General features: G+C 43.6%; 1 protein-coding gene across 1 annotated transcript in view; it reads left to right on the top strand.

Moving 5' to 3' along the window:
* Window positions 1-3,142: 3,142 nt before the first annotated feature.
* The window catches only part of LOC103177718 (glutamate receptor, ionotropic, N-methyl-D-aspartate 3A), a 57,902-nt gene continuing 41,252 nt past the window's right edge, over window positions 3,143-19,792 (top strand). The window contains 2 exon segments of the mRNA XM_042345749.1: window positions 3,143-3,605; window positions 3,608-3,690. Coding sequence (XP_042201683.1) covers window positions 3,143-3,605; window positions 3,608-3,690 — 546 coding nt within the window.

Here is a 19,792-nt window from a genome sequence, read left to right on the forward strand (position 1 = left end):
AGTTAGGAGGGGCATTAATGGGGGTGTGTGTGGGGGGGTGGGGGGGGAATGAGTAAATATTTGTGGCACTATTTGACCAGCACAGATAACTGGTGTGGAAATGCCAATGTCCTATTGAAAGTGTTGGAGTAGCACTGTTCTGAGATAGTGTAAAGGGAGTTTGACTTGGCATGTAACCACTGTTAAGCCTGGCTTAGCCCTGCATCTCTGTCACCTTACTCTCATCTTCCCTCCTCCCACAAACCTAACCCTTAAAGATAACTCTTCCCTGTAAGTGAAAGGCTGAGAAAATGGCAAAGCTGGGGGGATGACTAGGACTTGAAGCTGGACGAAAGGGGGAAATCCAAGACAGAGAAGCAAAGCAATACAGAAGCTAATGTTCTCCTCCACACCATCGCGCACTCCACAAACACTGTACCGTTTTGCATTTCTGCAGTCTAAACATTATTCATGAAAATGTATAAAATCCAGTCACTTCACTGTAAACTATATCACCCAATAAAGAATGCAAAGCTCAGTTGTAACAAGGCTGATGTTTTTTTCCTCCCCCCCGGGTTATTCCGGTGTGAATTCGTATTCCTGTCGAGTCTCATTCATTCGTAATGATCCGTTTTAATTTATTTAAAATAAACGTAAATCATCGATTTACTCGAGATCTCAGTCATTACAATAACCACAGGTCCATGAGTTCAAATGGTACAGGATTCTCTCTCTCTCTCTCTCTCACACACACACACACACACACAGAGATGGGAATCTCACTGCACTTCATGTTGGTGATTCCCAAGTGTTGGGATCAGTTCCCACCTTGGGCTGGAAATTGGCTGGAAGTCCAATCACTTGAATCTCAGTAAACACTGCCTCCATCCCACCTACAAAAAAAAAATGATGCTTGGAAGCTGACTGAAATGTATTGCACCTTTTGCAGAATATACACGTAAGCATCGACACATCAAATAACTTAAACGCTGTGTATAAAACATGTCAAAAAAAACACGGTAGCTATTGCCGTTCACCTCTCCTGCTCTCAGTGTCCTGCAGAGAGTGCACAGCCAGGGGCGAAAGGCAGGAACCAGGCACTGCTGATCACCAGCACAACCCAGCCTTCCTTGCCAGCCAGAGACACAGGCACAGCCAGAGAGAAACCGAGAGAGAGAGGGGGGGGGGGGGGGGGGGGACTACACAAGAGAGAGATAGCAAAGGGGGGAGAGAGAGAGAGAAAGAGAGAGATGGCAAAGGGAGAGAGAGATAGTGAGTGAGAGAGAGATACTGGGATAGCAAGGGAAAGAGGCAGGGAGAAAGGGAAAGATAGCAAGGGAGAGAGAGGGAGGGAGAGAGGGAGGGAGTGACACAGGAAGGGAGCGAGGTGGGGAGAGTGAGAGGCAGTGAGGGAGAGTGTGAGAGACTGTGAGAGAGACTGAGAGGCAGTGAGAGAGAGTGTGAGAGGCAGTGAGAGAGTGTGAGAGGCAGTGAGAGAGACTGTGAGAGGCAGTGAGAGAGTGTGTGAGAGGCAGTGAGAGAGACTGTGAGAGGCAGTGAGAGAGTGTGAGAGGCAGTGAGAGAGAGTGTGAGAGAGTGTGAGAGGCAGTGAGAGAGTGTGAGAGGCAATAAGAGAGACTGTGAGAGAGTGTGAGAGGCAGTGAGAGAGTGTGAGAGGCAGTGAGAGAGAGTGTGAGAGGCAGTGAGAGAGTGTGTGAGAGGCAGTGAGAGAGTGTGAGAGGCAGTGAGAGAGTGTGAGAGAGTGTGAGAGGCAGTGAGAGAGTGTGAGAGGCAGTGAGAGAGAGTGTGAGAGAGTGTGAGAGGCAGTGAGAGAGTGTGAGAGGCAGTGAGAGAGAGTGTGAGAGAGTGTGAGAGGCAGTGAGAGAGTGTGAGAGGCAGTGAGAGAGAGTGAGAGAGAGTGTGAGAGGCAGTGAGAGAGTGTGAGAGGCAGTGAGAGAGAGTGTGAGAGGCAGTGAGAGAGTGTGAGAGGCAGTGAGAGAGTGTGAGAGGCAGTGAGAGAGAGTGTGAGAGGCAGTGAGAGAGAGTGTGAGAGGCAGTGAGAGAGAGTGTGAGAGGCAGCGAGAAAGGCAGTGTGAGAGAGAGGCAGCGACGCCCAGACCACTGGCAGGACGTTTCCCGGAGGACCTGGTCAGGCGGGAGAGGAGGAGAGGCGCCGGAGCCGCGATGCCGCGCCTCCCCCCGCAGTGCCGCTCCCGGGACCATGACTGCCCCGCGGGGGTGTAGCGCTGCCCAGCGCCGCGCTGACACTGCTCCTGCCGGAGCCGGCAACAGGTGCCCTGCCCTGCCCTGCCCGCCCTGCCCTGCCCGCCGTGCCCTGCCCTGCCCGCCGTGCCCTGCCCTGCCCTGCCCTGCCCTGCCCGCCCTGCCCGCCTTGCCTTGCCCTGCCCTGCCCGCCCTGCCCTGCCCGCCCGCCCTGCCCGCCTGCCCCGCCTTGCCCTGCCCGCCCGCCCTGCCCGCCTGCCCTGCCCGCCCTGCCCGCCTTGCCCTGCCCTGCCCGCCTTGCCTTGCCCGCCGTGCCCTGCCCTGCCCGCCGTGCCCTGCCCTGCCTGCCCTGCCCGCCCTGCCCTGCCCGCCCTGCCCGCCTTGCCTTGCCCTGTCCTGCCCTGCCCGCCCTGCCCTGCCCGCCTGTGCTGCAGCCACCTGCCACTCCTGCCAGCAACCACTCTGGGGGTGTGGAGGGTGGTGGGGGGGTGTGGAGGGTGGGGGGAGCAAAGGCAGCTGCTCTCTTTACTTTTACACCGCGGCGAGACAGGCAGAGACAGGCAGGACAGGCAGAGACAGGCAAGGACAGGCAGGAGCATCCACCCAGCAGAGCAACAGCCCAAGGAAATCACTCGGAAAACCGGGAACAGTTTTTTTTTTTTTGCAAATCGTCGGGATCTGCTGTTCCTTTTTTTTTCCCCCCTCTCTCTCTTTTTCAAGTGGAGTTTGCGGAGACTTTGCGGAGGGGGTTAGAGTTTGCCGCTAAACCGGGGATTTCTTCAGGGTCGAGTTTGCAAAGTGACCTTTTTTTTTTCCCTTTTCTCCTTTGAACTATTATATCTATATATCTATATATCTATATATATAATACATAAATATAAATATAAATATATATATATATATATATCTCTAAAGATCAGCCCAGTCGGCACCCGGAGTGATGCGGGTGTTGCCGCTGCCGCTGCCGCTGCTGCTGCTGCTGCTCAGTCCGCTGCCCGCGACCCGCACCCACCCGCAGCCCTGCGGCATCCTCAAGCGCATCGGGCACACGGTCAGACTGGGGGCCGTCCTGCTATTGCCCCAACCCCAGCCCCGGGCTCCCGGCCCCGGCCCCGGGGTGGGGGGGGTGGAGGGGGTGGGGGTGGGGGAGGGCAGCGCTCAGCCCCTCGGTGCCCGGGAGGCTCTCCTGCGCGCCGCCCGGCACCTGAACGGGAAGGGCGGGCTCCTGCCTTACAACCTGTCGGTGGAGCTGGTGATGGGGATGGAGGTGGGGCTCGGGGAGCTGCCGCTCTTCAGCTCCTCGCCTCTGGCCCGGAGGGACCCCCAGTCGTTTCTGGAGAGCGTGTGTCACACGGTGGTCGTGCAGGGGGTCGCCGCCATCCTCGCCTTCCCGCTCAGCACAGGGAAGTGCAGCTCGAGTTCCTGTCGTCCACCATCCGGATCCCCGTCGTCAGCCTCGTCCAAGAGGAGTATCCCAGGAATTCCAAGGTAAGGAAGGAGCCCCTCCCTCCCGCCCCGGGATTCTCCCCCCGCGAGACACCTCCAGCACAAGGGAAATGATCGCGAAAATAAGCTGTGAATATACATATAGATATATATATATAAAGTTATGTATAGTGTATGTATATAGATATATATATATAACGGTGTACAGTTGTGTTGTAGGTGTTAATAGAAAATAAATATCTAATTCAGTCGTTAAGGTGTACATACACACACTGATCTTTTATCTGTAAACACTTCCACAGCGCAACTGTACACCGCTATTTATGTGTATATATGTGTGTGTGTGTGTGTGTGTGAGTGGATATATATATATTGGTTTTGATGAAGTTCGAGATTGTTAAAGTCTATGTCACAGCCGAACAGGGAAACAAACCGCACTCTGTGAAGTTACGGCGTTGTTTTATATTAAAAAAAAGTTTATCATCAAAATCGCCTTCTCCTACACCCGGAGTTACGCAGCAGATGATTTTAATGTGTCAGCCTGAGGGGGGGGGGGGGGGGGGAGGGGGGGATCGCTCACTTTAACTCTATCAGATTAAGTGCCACTCGCTCTCGTCTCTCGGCGATGGTGAAGGGGGGAATGGATCGCCTTTACATCGGAAAGTATTCGCGCGAACTCCCGGAGCAGAATCCGAGACACTTTGATTCCCCCAAAACAAATGCTTAATCGCTCACCCGAAGGGACTGACTGATACCAACATGGTTTATAGCTTAGAAATAGGTCCAGGACTCTGGGGGTGGGGGTCGGGGGTGTGCACTGTGGCGTATTTTAAATAGTTCTGACTATGGCAACTCTGTAAGTGAGGAATGTGGGGCTTTGTGATTAGGAAGTGTTCAGCGGAGTCGTTTGGGTGGAAATAACTGGAAGGACAGTAAGGTGTGAAATGAGAGAGTTCATATTGTTTTGGGGAGTGACAGATGTTTCCGCGAACTACACTGAACAGGTGGGGGGGGGGGGGGGAGACTGGGGGGGGAGGGAGGGACTGGGGGAGGGGGGGTGACTGGGGGAGTGGGGGGGGGACTGGGGGAGTGGGGGAGTGGGGGACTGGGGGAGGGGGGGCTGGGGGTGGGGGGAGAGGGGGGACTGGGGGGTGGGGGTGGGGGACTGGGGGAGGGGGGGCGGGGGAGGGGGGGGGAGGGGGGGACTGGGGGAGGGGGGGGACTGGGGGGGGGGTGGGGAGGGGGGGACTGGGGGAGTGGGGGGGGAGGGGACTGGGGGAGGGGGGCTGGGGGAGTGGGGGAGGGGGGGACTGGGGGGGGGACTGGGGAGTGGGGGGAGGGAGGGGACTGGGGGGGGGGGGGGGAGTGGGGGAGGGGACGAGCACCAATATTTCCAAATGGCAATGATTTCGTGCGACTCTTTCATTGAAAGGACTAAAGCAGAAACCCGCGGTCGGTGTTTCCCACGAGGCACTCGATCGCGATTCTCCCACTTGCTCGGGGATGGACACCAGAGGAGGGGATCCTGAGGGAAGGGGGTGTTTCTGGGGTTTGGTGCAGCACAGCACAGCACAGCACAGGGCATCGCAGGGTGTCGGTGTCGGGCTGCCTCGGGATAAAGTGTAACAACCCACTGGTTTGTAGCAGAGAAGGAAAAGTTTGTGGTCGTCCGGACAGTTAGTTGCAAAGTAAAGCGATCCCTAATCTCGCAGTGGAGGTCCTGATTGACATCTCACCATCCACTCACTGCCATGAACAGTGGGACCTGTGATTACAGATTTATTAAGAGATCAGACGTTTTGCCTTTGCAAAAAAAAAAGTCTTTGCTCGTCTTGATATACGATTAATCTCCTCCTCACCTTACACCTCGTAGATATTATCCCCCAACCTCCTCCCCCCCCCACCCCCACCCCCCCACACACACATTGCTTCACCGCAAGACCACACCAGCATTCACTTGATTTGGCAAACTAAGAGAAGAAAAGACTAAAACGTACGATCGTTATTATTCGCAGTCAAACAGGGAATTTTAGATCGCTTTGGGGCAGAAACACGTCGGCTCAGACCCTGTTTGCCACCGTTCTTGATTCATGTCATCAACGTCCACGTCGAAGCACTGAGTATTTCCCTCATCTCGGGGGCAAAATCCCCTTTGGGGGCATTCAAGGCGAAATGTTGGGCAAATGTCCTGACTCCCCAAGCCTCTGTTTATCCAGCAGTAAGTAGGAACCGGGTTGTTAATCAATTGGAGGATCACTTTTCCTTGGGTAATAATTATTTTAAAAATATGAATTGGTCACTTCAATCCAGGACCGTTTGCGGGACACCGCTGTGCGCAATTGGCTCCTGCGTTTCCCCCACCAATACATACAGTCAATTCACTTCACATCATATTCTGTGAAGCGCTTTGAGACGTCTCGAAGACGCGATAAGGCGCGATATCAAATTCAAGGATTATTATTGCTGCTATTCGTGCCACACTGCAAAATAAATATCACCATGTCAAACTGGAGAGCAGTTTTACCTGCAGTTAAATAGAAAACACATTCATATGATCTACACGTAGCTTTGTGTGAAAAAGAGAGAAACAAGTCGGAGGACCCTGTGGGGTAACATGTTGAACAATATTAAGGGGAAGGTCGTGCATTTTTTGATAAAGTGGTTGAGAAGTGTCAGATGCAACTTCTGTTCCGCAAATCAAATGGAGGACCAATTTGCTGAACACTGTAAGAGTTAAGATACAAACCTACAGGCTTCACACTTTGCCGAGTGGTTGGTGCTGGAGATAGTCAATGTGTGGCTTAAAAGAGAATAGTTCTATTATTTCAATTCCAGGCTGTGTGATGGTAGGATCAGGTCTCAGCACATCTTTCAATCTGCTGGATTCTCAGTGACCAGGTGAGGGGGTTTTGCACCGGCAAAGCAAATAGGCTTCCGATTTCCTAAAGTTACTTGTGCATAAATCCCGAAATGCCGTTTTTACGCATCGATTGAGAAAAGTAAGAGCTGCAGTCTGTCTGTCTGTCTGTCTGTCTGTCTGTCTGTCTGTCTGTCTGTCTGTCTGTCTGTCTGTCTGTCTGTCTGTCTGTCTGTCTGTCTGTCTGTCTGTCTGTCTGTCTGTCTGTCTGTCTGTCTGTCTGTCTGTCTGTCTGTCTGTCTGTCTGTCTGTCTGTCTGTCTGTCTGTCTGTCTGTCTGTCTGTCTGTCTGTCTGTCTGTCTGGTCTGTCTGTCTGTCTGTCTGTCTGTCTGTCTGTCTGTCTGTCTGTCTGTCTGTCTGTCTGTCTGTCTGTCTGTCTGTCTGTCTGTCTGTCTGTCTGTCTGTCTGCTCCACTTCTTCAGATGGTGCAGACTGATCAGGTCAGTGAGTTCCCAGCCCCATCTGATCCACATCGGTCGCCAGCACTTAAGGGGACATCGGACTAAAAATGACTCTTGGAGGAAACCTACCGCTCCCAGGAAGATATAATCCCTCCACGAAAAGCTGTCCCGATCGAGTGGGGATTCTGGTTGGGAAATTGACTTGGTCTCACCGAGCGGTGCGCAGATTCACACCTATATTCAGTATTTAGTGACCATTGTGGGCAAAGGCAACTCAGTGCAATACATTACCTTACAGACCCCTTTGCACTGACAGACAGACACGCCAGGGATGTGCAGGCACTGTCTGTGCCCATGTTGGCTCCTCTTTCAAGATCCCTTATCGAACTCTTTCTATTGAATATATAGCAAATATTTTACTCTGTGCCGTTTACCAAAATGCTGATTTGATGAAGAAATAGAGTCGTTAATGTTGCTTTTTTTAAAGAAAAGCTTTTGATAGAAACTGCATTGTAAAGAAGTGTGTGTGTGTGTGTGGGGGGGGGGGGGGGGTGGGGTGGGGGGAAGGGGGGGGGGACCTCTCTTTGAAGTGCAATTGTTACAATATGTGTGTGTGCTGTTTGGGGTTCACTTGATGTGAATACATTGGCATTTGAGTGTGGAGCAATCTGGGCACAGTCACAGGCAGATGCCATTCTGTCTCCTCACCAGTACATCTCCAGTGAGAGGTAAACTTGCAGTTTCTCGACATCATGACATTATTGATCACAAGGTTTCTGAGGATTCACATTGAACGAGCATCCAATGTTCTCTGGCATGCCAGAGATTTAATCGCCTTCGCAGACTCTTGCTTCCTATTTATTTGTGGCACAGAGTGGGCAGCATTACTTTAGGTGGGATTCATTATCGCAGTCAGATTTCGCACACAGACAATAAGGCTGTTGAGCAAAGTGTTCTCCGAGTGATTTCATGCGGAATATTTTCCCTCTCAGTTCCTGTAATTGTCATTTGGTTCGAGTTACAAACAGGTTTGGAGCGCCATCTAATGGGAAGCCTCGATGCTTCTCTGATTCAACCAGGAACTGACTACAGGGTGACCAAAAAGTTGTGATACCTACTCGATTATCTCCAAAAAAAAAATCATTTCTTTAAGATTTATTAGACATTGCAATGGTATCACGACTTTTGGTCACCCTGTAAAACCACGACCTATCAAATGTATCAAGAAATTGGTTGTTTAACCTTGCAAAACCCTCTGTATACTGCAGTTAACGTGCTATCTTTGCTTTGCATCAACACTGTTGCTGTATTACAATATATTTTGTGAGGATGTTGTACCAATGCAATCCTAAATATTCATATAATTTCTGTTATCTATACTGTATGTATACAGTATATATGTTTAAAAATACCAGGCAACAAGTAGCTAAGTATTCAATTCAGATGATGAGACATTGTTACAGTAACAGTGACACTGCAGTTTATAAACTGAAATGTAGTCAGTCCTATATTCTTAACAGATATTTGTTACCCATCCCTCACATCCACCTAGATATCATACATTTTTTTTAAGTATCCATGACGTGTTATCAGTCATATTTGCTCAAATCTACACCTAGACTTTTAAATCTCCAAATTGTGTCAATGATAATAATCCTTAAATTTGGTTTAGTGCTTTTCACATTAATAGAACATCCCAATGCGCTTCATAATACCAACTCCAGGTCCACCCATGTTCTGTCAGCTTGTCTGGTAGACATCAAGGTCTGGATGAGTGCAAACTTTCTGCAGCTAAATATGGACAAGACAGAAGCCATACATCTTGTCTCCCGTCAATGTCTTCACTCCTGCGGATCTAAATTCCTCAACCTCCATGGGCTCTCCCTCAGACTAGGGGAACCAGTGCACAATCTAGGTGTCCAGTTCAACCCCAAACTGCCTTCCTTCCCCACATCCGGTCCCTGACCCTCTTTCAAGTCCCACCTGAAAACTTTCCTGTTCAACTGCGCTTTCGCCCACCTCCCCCCGGCTCGGATTCAGGTTCCACCCTTGTTAAGTGCACTGAGATGCTATCCTGCGTGGAGGGTGCTATATAAGTGTAAGTTGTTGTTGTACAGTTAAGTGTAGTGACTGCACTTTTTGTGCATGAACACAGCAGCTAATTTGCGCACAGTCATGAGGTGAGTTACCAAATTTATTTGGGAGATTGTTGGCCAGGACACTGGGAAAGATTCCCTTCTCTTTTCGAATCATGCCATGTGATCTTCAACATCCACCTGAAGAACAGGCAGATAGGGCTTCGATTTGACATCTCATCTGAAGTAAGGCACCTCCGATGAAGGAGTGCACCCCCGGCTCTGCATTGGAGAGTCAGCTTAGATGAAATAAAAAGTCCAACTTCTGATGTGGGTCATGAACCCAGAGACAAGAGTTGGAGATTTGTTTTACAAATAAACAAATTAAATATGTTTAGTTGCAATAGTTCTTTGTTGGGGTAAAGGTGGTTTTGGGATCCGATCTCTACAGTGAAGGCCATTTTTAACACAGCTTGCACAGAAGGTAGTAATTGTTTTATTTTTATTTTATTTCTTTTGCAAACATTTAAAAACAATTCTTACATTAAGTGCTGTTTGCATGATTGAACACATTGAATACTTTATGGATGCAATGATCTACCAAATAAACAAGCATTGCAGCACTTTGAGAAATACGACAACAACAAAGTTACATCTACATAGCGCCTTTCACGTCGGGAGGATGTCCCAAGGTGCTGGAATACGAAAATGTAGGATCTATGACACGTAGACTGCAACAAAACATAATTTGTTTCAATGTATTCGCAAAATATATTGATTCTTGTAGTTAATTTTATATCGAAAGAAAGTTAGGATGGATTTGCAAGGGAATAACCTAATCCTAAAGATCCAGTTGCATCATAAGATATAAATAATATACTTGACATCTGAAAGAAACAAGATTAAGATGCAGCTGGTATGTACAGTTCCTGGCTCTGTTACCTATTTCTTATAAAATCACATTTCTGATGGTAAAAAATGCTGGTTATTACTTTTGTCAAATATTTTTGTATTCCTATAGATATACATTAAGATGTGTTTAAACAGGGTAACAAACACATTGTTTGGGAGTTAAGGTAATATTTTGATACAAGGAAACATGACCTTAAAATGTTAGGACTAAGCAAATGTTGAATTTCGTCTTGCAGAGAATTTATGCTGAAATGCTTCAGAATCTCATGCACAAGAAATCCAATAAGCTCTTTATAATGCTAACATAATTATTGTATTTGAAATAGCACATTATCTTATTGTCAAATGTCTCAAAGCACTTCACGGGATTTTACTATAAAGTGTAGTGACCTTGCATTTGCAGACAACCGCGGCAGTCAGGTTGCGCATAGCAATGTACCACAAGCAGCCATGAAATGAGTAACCAATTTTATCTGGGAAGAATGTTGGTGAGGATTTAAACTAACTTCCTGTGTTGGTTCACAGCAAGTATTTTGCTTTCTGATTTGATATCATCTAAACTCCAGTGCCTTGGGATGTCCTCCCGCCCAAAAGGCGCTATACAAATGTAATTTTGTTGTGTTGTTGTTGTTGTTGTTATACTTGCTGCGTTATTGTCTCAATGATCTTTCCTGGCTGTCCACTCTTATTTATTTTACAGTTTGCTACTGTTATGCAGTGACTTTTATAAATTGCAGCATGTAGAGGATTCATGATAACTGTCAGCGATTTACAGGAGAAAAATCTAATCACGAATTTCAAGTGATACCAAATTGCAAGAATGAAGCTCTCAAGGCTTTAGTGTGACCTAAATCTTCAAATTCCAGATCCTGCTGATGAGCAAGATCACCAGCAGCAGTTTTTAGTTGCGCTGTTATCAGCAGTTTTTAGTTGGTTAAATTCCAGCATCTCCAGTATCTCAAAGCACACTCTGAGATCCCCATTCTTTGGCTATTGCCACCTATGCATAATACTGTCCAGAATTAGGAAAGCAAGGTACATTGCTCCAAGAAGAGAGTGCACATTCCATTCCAGACATGGAAATATCCATGTGCCAGTAACATACTTAGACCTCCATCTGGTTTAGATATTCTTCAACTTGGTGATAGACACGTAACTGACCAAATAAAAAATGTTATGCAAGGATGGGTTCAACTCGCAGTTTTTCACAAGTGCAGGCCCACAGCATAAAACTCTGTACATTCTGGCTCATGTTTAGGAAATTTAGGAAACTCAATTGTTTGGTGGACTCAGGAATGAGAGATTTGACATAATCCGTAGCTTAGCGTTTTGCTGAAATTTAACTGTAACAGCTTATTGATTAGTTGACTGCTTTAACTGGTGAGCAAGACATGTTTGAGTAGAATAACATATGACCTTAACTGTTTTGACTTTGCAGTACTCACAATTCCATTGGGCTTTACTTAGAGGCTGCAGCATGAATGATAGAATATTTTATTAACAATATGACAGTTTAGTACAAAAATGTGGTTTTAGCTGATGTGTGAAAAGAACAGGTCTTGAATCTACAGACTTTATTTTTCATTGTTAGCGATTTTTTTAAAGAAATTGATTCCAAACATTCTGTTTCTTATTTTCTTTAAATCTTGCTTTTGACACATAAAATACACATACAATAACCAAAAAAAACTTGTCCTAACTAAATATTCCAAATCAGAAAGAGTGTGTGGTCCAATACAAGCACAATGTGGTATTTCATTCATTTCATTTGCGTGGTGAAAAATCTCAGTCAAGTTTATCTTTCTCATTCTGATTTATTAACTAGAAGTTCCACTTTGCTGTTTCTTTTATGTTGATCTTGTTGAATTAAAGTGAGTGTCAAAGGATCAGGACCCTTTTATTGGAATAAAATCAATGTCAGAAGTATAATATTTAAAATATTTTTAGTACGTCTGATTATTTTTCTTAACAATTGGCATTTGTTCTTGCTGCAGTTAGTGTCGGCAGACCATTTAGTGTAGGGGGCGTCTTCTATATACACACTAACCCAGCTGATTTTACCCTTACTCACCCTGGTAAGGCTAAAGCCTTCCCATGACCCCACGAGTAACTTCAGCATGGTCCAAGATGCTGGTCTGTAAGTCTCATCTCTATCCACTGCACCATGAGTACTACTCCAGAGGGAATGATTAATTTTAACAGCCTCTTGATTTTGAGAATATATTTGTTTAATATAGTTTGTTCTGATTCAAGAATTAGATTTGGTGTAGTTTCCCAGAAGTGTTAACTATTTTCCTCAAATATGTTGAAATAATTCAATTGTTGAAATGTCCTGGATTGATAACTGTAATCACATTAATGCTAATTTATAATAAGAAGAACAATAATAATAATAACGCTCCCTCCCTCCCTCCCTCCCTCCGTCCAAACAAACAAACAAACAAACATACAAAATCAATGTCCACAAAAATATACAGTCAATTCACTTCACAGTTTATTCTGTGAAGCGCTTTGAAGCATCACAAAGGCATGATATGGCCCTATACCAAATGCAAGGATTATTATTATTTATTATTGTTGTATTGCCTTATCACAACGTCAAGATGTCTCAAAGCACTTCACAGAATGTATTATAAAGTGGATTGACTGTATATTTTGTGGATGAAACATCTCTCTTGCAATGTCAAAGACAAATTATCCTGCCAGTCAATTCCTATATTATCTTCAGTGATTACACTGTTTCAATTTAAATATCAAATAAAAAAAAGAAAAAAAAACCTCAATGTTTAATCATATTATAACTCTTTCATTTAAGACACTGGTGTACTTACTGTTGGTTTTCAGTCCAGTCCTCTTTTCCTCAGTATATTGGGGAGATTACTTTTGAGCATCTGCTTTTTGGTAACAAAAAGTCAATGAAAATGTAAAACCGTACTAAATGTTAGTGAAGCAAAAAAATTTAATTCTTGAAAAATACCACTGAGGCATCAAAGTGAGGCATCAAATGCTTCATTACAATGTGTGAGTTTTGCATCACATATTAGAATTCTGGTGGGTAAGTGTCTCAATACATTTAGTCTATGCCAACTTTTCTTAAACACTGGAGTCGTGTGCTGAAAGCAAGCTGTCAGATTGTGTGTCTGTTTAATTAGGTTATAGCTCATTTTTTGACAGGTTGTATTCAGAACTCTGTTTCACGTTAAAAACAATTATATACTATTTTGTCAAGTTCAGGCAATAATCGTCCATTAAATCTCAACCCTGATTAAATCAGCACAGCATTCTGTCTTCAAATGAGAAAAGTACTCACGGGAGAGCAATACTTTCTCTTTCCATTTGAATTCTTACTGTCTCTCTCTTTCTCTCTCTCTTTCTTGTGCTAAAACTGCTATGGTCATTGCAACCCCCAATGCTTATCTTTTTATTCTCCCAAACTCTATGCACATCATTGGGTCTTTCTCTCTCAGTCTTTGTTGGAATTGAAACATCTCATCACACTGCCTCCTCCACTAATCAAATCTTTTCCAGGATCTCAAATCCTCTGGAATAACTTTGAATGTTGCAATACATATCAGAATCCTGGTGGGTAAGTGCCTTCATTCTTCCCTTCAGCTTGCAATATGCAGGCTTTTAAGACCCAACCTTAGGGTTGTCTAAACACTTGTTCTTGACTTCATCTTGCTGCTATTTTCAGCATTAATGGTTCACTGCACTAAACATGTGCGAGTCCTTCACTCCCATTCTCGATTCAAAGGTAATTTGAAGAATTCAGAAAAATGGCTGAAACATTATTGTAAGAATGTCTCCTTTCGAAAGAGGAAATAGTCTTCTATTTTATTACCATAAAGGGCTCCCATGGAGACCTGCCTTATCAGAAGAGACTGAAAAGAGCCATTTATGTGACAACTTTGCCTAATTCACCTTCATCTTGATTTTTGTGACTGAGATCAATGGGGATTTCCTTTCTTTTCTGTTATTGATTTAAAGGTGCTCAGTAATGTCTGGGGCGCAAGCAAGCAAGTCTTTCAGTTTATTAGAAATAAAAAGCAGATATCAGGATAAAGAGCAGTAGTTGGGCATGGCATGTAGGACATCACAAATCTCTTGCATTAATAGAGATGTGTTCCCACTGGTCTGTAATGTTTTGGGGGTGGATGCTCCAAAAAATCAAGAGAACCTCGGAACCTTTATAATGTAATGCACATGAACAGTTCTTTTGAGTCACCTTTGTATGTACAGTGTAAGGCATTGAAGAACGTGATGAGAATCATTACATAGCAGCTCCTCTGAGTAACAGCAGTTCTGTACTAAGACAAAACGTGATGCATTGGAATGTAATGAACTTTTATCAAGGGAATCAAAAGCAATGTAAAATCATTACATCTTCTTTAATGTGCTCATTTGTTATATTGTGCCCTACAGCACTGACTTAACTGCGCAAACAATTGCTTACTTAAGAATTCAGATGTAGCATCAGATATTCTGCCAATGAACACAGATGAGCATTACGAGACTTAAAGACTTTGCGACAATTTGAAGTGAAGTGAAAAAAAGGTACAAAAAGTTATCAAAAAGTCTAATGGGATGTTGGCGTTTATCTCAAAGGGGCTGGAATATAAAGGGGAGACATTAATGTTTCAACTATATAGAGCCTTGGTCAAATCCCATCTTGAGTACTGCGTTCAGTTTTGGGCACCATACCTCAGGAAAGATACATTGGCTCTGGAGAGGGTGCAACATAGATTCACTAGAATGATACCAGGGCTAAAAGGGTTAAATTATGAGGACAGGTTGCATAAATTTGGACTACATCCTCTTGAGTTTAGAGGTTTGAGGGGTTATCTGATTGAGGTTTTTAAAATCATAAAAGGATTCGATGGGGTAGATCCAGATAAATTATTTCCTTTGGTGGGAATCCAGAACAAGGGTACATAATCTTAACATTAGAGCTAGGCCATTTAGGAGTCAAATTATGAGACAGTTTTTCACCCAAAGAGTAGTGAAAATTTGGAACTCTCTCCCCCAAAAGGCTGTGGATGTTGGATCCATTCACTCCTTCAAGACTGAGGTGGATAGCTATTTGTTAGGTCAGGATGTTAAGGGATATGGGGCAAGGGCAGGTAATTGGACTTGAAGTACAGATCTGCCATGATCTTATAGAATAGCTCAACAGGATTGAGGGACTGAATGGCCTACTCCTGTTTCTATGTTTCTATGAAACCGATATAGTTCCATCATTGTGCTACCCTTTACAATTGTACAAAAGGCATTCGGTGACAGCTGACTCCCAGGGCTAACAGCAATTTACATTTATAGAGTTCACAGACATCAACCAAATGATTGTCCTAATTCAAACAATGGTCCAACGAATTGCATATTCGAGCGATAGATTTTACATGAATACAGCTGTGAAGCAATAGAATCATTGCAACAGACGATAGAAATGTTTCAGTTGTTCAACAAATCATGTAAAGTGTTCACGTATATGCTGTGGTTCTCATTGGTTTTCTAAGATCCATCGAAAAGGACCACAGCAGCTGGAGATAAGGTTGGGTTGTGATTTTATCAATACATGAACAACACAATACAAAATTACATTTGTAAAGCGCCTTCCACGTCAAGAGGACGTCCCAAGGGGTGCTGAACAGTCGGGGATTAGGACTTGAGCGGGTTGGGGAGTGGGGGGCGAAGGGGGAATGGCAAACTCATTAGCTTGGAACCATGTGGTTCTTTTCTTGGCATCAAAACAATAACTTGCCTGCCTGTCCATGAAACTGTGTCCTCTGAGTACATGGATTTGGAGCTGCCCCATTGAAGAAAGGACATTACCGAATCTCAAAAAGCTCAAGACAGGTTGGGGAGACATTTCACTTGGGTCTAGAATTATTCCCTTTGTGTAGCATTTCAAAGCATCTTGAATTCGGTCAATTGCTGAGTTCAGTCTCAGCTTTGAAGCAATTTTCTGTAGTTCTTTAAAAAAAATCCAGAAAATTTAAGCCTGCATTTATAAATTTACCAAGTTCTAGATACTGTCAAAATTGAGCAAATCAGATTGATTTTTTTCCCGCATATTTCATATTCATATGCTCCAACACTTTAAAAAAAAAGATGATCGCTGTGTCTCTCATTGAACATGACCACTTTATACACAGATCTTATGTTACCATCCTATTCATGCTGTGCTCATTGTGTTTCATCTTTTGTGTATGCCTTTGTCTCTTCTGAACTCTCCCTTTCTTTATGAGAATCAAACTGACAGTAATTACTCAGCAAAATGAATTCAAACTCCACAGTCGTATCAGTTTCCCATGAATACGAGATTTCAAACGGTATGTAGCATGATCCTGTCTGAGGCAGAATGAAAGCGTTTTTGCTTCAGGATTTTATAAGTTATACTTTCCTTTGCTATCTTTATGGTTTATGTGTTGGGATCATTTAACAGTGATGTATGAAGGCTAATATGAAAGTCATTGGACTCATGCTCCAATTATGCGGGAATACCCGATTTTTGTTACATGTTAATAGACATGGAACTCTATCCTAAAGTTCCTCACCTAATGAGTTCTGAATATGAAATATACAGGGACAAATTCAACCTGGGTCTACATTTAACTGAAATCTAGATTGTAAAACTGTAACTGAATTTATATTGGGGTTTCATAATAATATAATAAGAGACTATGTTTTTTCAAGATACCAAGTTTTTTTCTATATTCTACTTTCATTTCGCTTGCAGGTTAACCTCTTGGTGAATGTTTGCAAAATGTTCCCATTAAAAAAGGCCAATCATATGGGATTACAGGTGACATGAATTATTCTGGAACACTTTGAGATGTTTTCTCAAATATAGGTGCCATAAAAACATGTGTTTCCTTCATTTCTAAAATCAAATGGTCTTTAAAAGGTATTTTAGTAACTTTCCTTATTACAAAGATCTGCTGAATTTGTTTTGGTGAAATCCACTTTGATATTTTTCCTGATGATTGATCACTCTTTTGATTGTTTCCAGTTCACATGTACGGATGTACCTTGCAGGTACAGATAATATTGATACCTTCTGCTTTTTACCTTTTTTAGAGCGATTCAATGATTTTTCTATGTCCTCTATCAACAAATTTCGATCAAAACTAATGTGATCCAATATATGTATTTCTGGTGCGCCATCTTGGGCCTCAAAGACATGACATCTGCTCCACCAGTCATTAATCATCTGTCAACGTTTTTTTAGCGTGGCCTTACTGATCTCATTCCTTGTTAAGGTTCAATGCTTAAATACAATTCTGCCACTTCTTCCTTCAACTCTGTGAACAATCATTCCGTATTGATGGTGTTTGGTCTGTTCAAAATCTTCCTGATGTGCGTTTGTGGCATCTTTGTTCTGTCAGGATATTTTCTGCCTATCTTTGATCTGCACAGGCAGATCCACTTGCACTTTCAATCATGTTCTTTCCCACATTGTGCAAACTGTTTCCATTCTCTCTTGTTGCTGATTCCTTCTTGTCTTCTGGAGTTTTCACTTATTTTCATTAGTTATCTCAGACCTCTGTCTTACCTTGGCTTTTTTTTAACTTGCATCAAAGACATGATATCTTCCCATTTCTGGTATTCATTCCCTCCTAAACAACTCTTTGTATCTGCCCATTTTTGGGAAAGGCGCAAAGGAGGAATTCTCTCAATTGTCCCTTTTGAAACTCTTCCTATTGTTAGAAAATAAAATCAGCCAAATCTGCAAGGAAATAACGCTAATTCCTCTAACCAGATATCAGACTGTTTTATTATAATTCGTTCGTTATTCCCCAATATCCCGATGGGTCAGACCAAAGGCCGGTACAATCAACAGATCTTATAACAGAATAACACCAGTATAGATATCTCGAGTTCAAGAGTTCAACACTGTGTCTTTCCAGCACACAAGCTTGATTCTTCATGCTTTCAGTCTTCTTGCTTACAGCTTTCAATCTTCCATCTGATATCCTCAGTCTTAGTGTTTCCAGCTCTTAGTCTTCCATCTCCGTATCCTTGTTTCCACGACCCAGGACGGCTCCATCTCCCGTATCCTTGTCTCCACGACCCGGGACGGTCCATCTCCCGTATCCTTGTCTCCGCGACCCGGGATGGCTCCATCTCCCGTATCCTTGTCTCCGCGACCCAGGACGGCCCCGTACACAAAGTTATCGGAACTCTTATACCAATATTCATCCAATCATGGTGTGGATATTAGATCACCTGTCGAAATCATGCTGGGTTCACGTGAACACCTCATGGGGTGTACGTGCCTCACACACACAAACACACTGTCCTTGAGTCAGTCCGTTATCTCGTGTACGTGTAGGGAGTTTCAGTCCAGCTGCCCACAACACACTTAACTTAAAAGTTAACCCGTTCGCAACATCTATCATGATTCTAACATTATACAAAAAGTGTAAATTCTAACACTATTATGAGTGATTGTAATTGCAAACCCATTTAATATAGAACAATCAAAGAAAATTGTATAATTGAGTGACATACCAAGGCAAATAAACTTGGGAATTTGTCACTATTTTGCATTTTAGGATATTACCAGGAATTATTTTCTATAATTTATTAAATATTGAGAAATATTAAACTGTATTGTTAAGAACGGACCTTAGCGCTGACCTACCATTATCATTAACTTGAAGCTGACACACCAGTAGAGCATCAAAAGTTGCCTTTTGCCTTGCACCTATTTTAATTAAAGGATTTGAAACGTAATTATTTTTCTGAGGTAGAGTGGTCACTTTGGAAAATCACTGATAGTCGAGAAGACTTTCTTCTTCATTTGAACTCTACATATGATTAATAAATTATCCTAACATTGGGTGGGAGAAGAGAGTCAAAGTTGCTTTATCTTTTACTGAGGGCATTCATGGGCCTCCTCAACTATTGCTGTATAAATATACAAATCTTTGCCGATATGTGTTTAAAATGAAAAATCTGCACATATCATGAAAATGCTCTATCCTTACAGTCACTGGCACAATACCATCACCCACCCTCGCCCCCTCCTCAGTTTTTATGCAACAAAATCAAATATAGTCTACTCTAAGGAATGGTTTAAGGTCTCATTTAGCTTCGCATTGACTCATGATATTCTCGATGTTAAACAAAGTGGCTACTCAACCCAGAGCTTGAAAGTATCCAAAAAGCTAAGACAACTCTAAAAAAATAGCTACAACCCACAGGCATTTGGCAGATGAGAAATGCATCCGGCTAGGCTTGTTGAGTTGTATTTGTCGATAAACCAACAACACTAATCAGTGGGACAGACTTGTTCCTTTCTGTCAAACTATCAGTGACAGTTCTGGTGCAAACTTGTCACTCTTACTGATGTTGCGACACTGCTACAACGATTGGGTAGCAACTGCAACCCGAGGAATTTTGCTTCACAGATATTCCTGGCTGAGATGTTCAGATTTCCATTAGTCCTGAAAGTCAAATATGGCAAAATTTTCATTTCAGCAAAAGGATTTAAATATCACACTGGAAAATGTAAAAAATAAGAATAAATTTGAAAGAAATATCTTTGACAAGAATCTGTCTTGACTAGGCTTCAAGTTTTAAGGGAAATTACATTCTTTTAAGAGAGGAAGGAGACTCAGGGAATGCCAATACTTTTGTTTTGTAGACTTGATTTTGATTCTTAAGGAAATAATTTTCCAAGGCTAGTCAGTGAGATCTTTTTATTTAAGGCATTTTGATCCTAGAAATGCAAAAGCAAAATCTAAAGGCAAACTCTTCCATATGACTTGGCTTTCGTCACCAAGGCCTTGGGCTTGTTTGTTTTGAAAGACATGTTCCAGATTTTTGTCACAACG

The sequence above is a fragment of the Callorhinchus milii genome, unplaced genomic scaffold (assembly GCF_018977255.1).
Source record: "Callorhinchus milii isolate IMCB2004 unplaced genomic scaffold, IMCB_Cmil_1.0 Scaffold1, whole genome shotgun sequence".
Lineage (NCBI taxonomy): Eukaryota > Metazoa > Chordata > Chondrichthyes > Chimaeriformes > Callorhinchidae > Callorhinchus > Callorhinchus milii.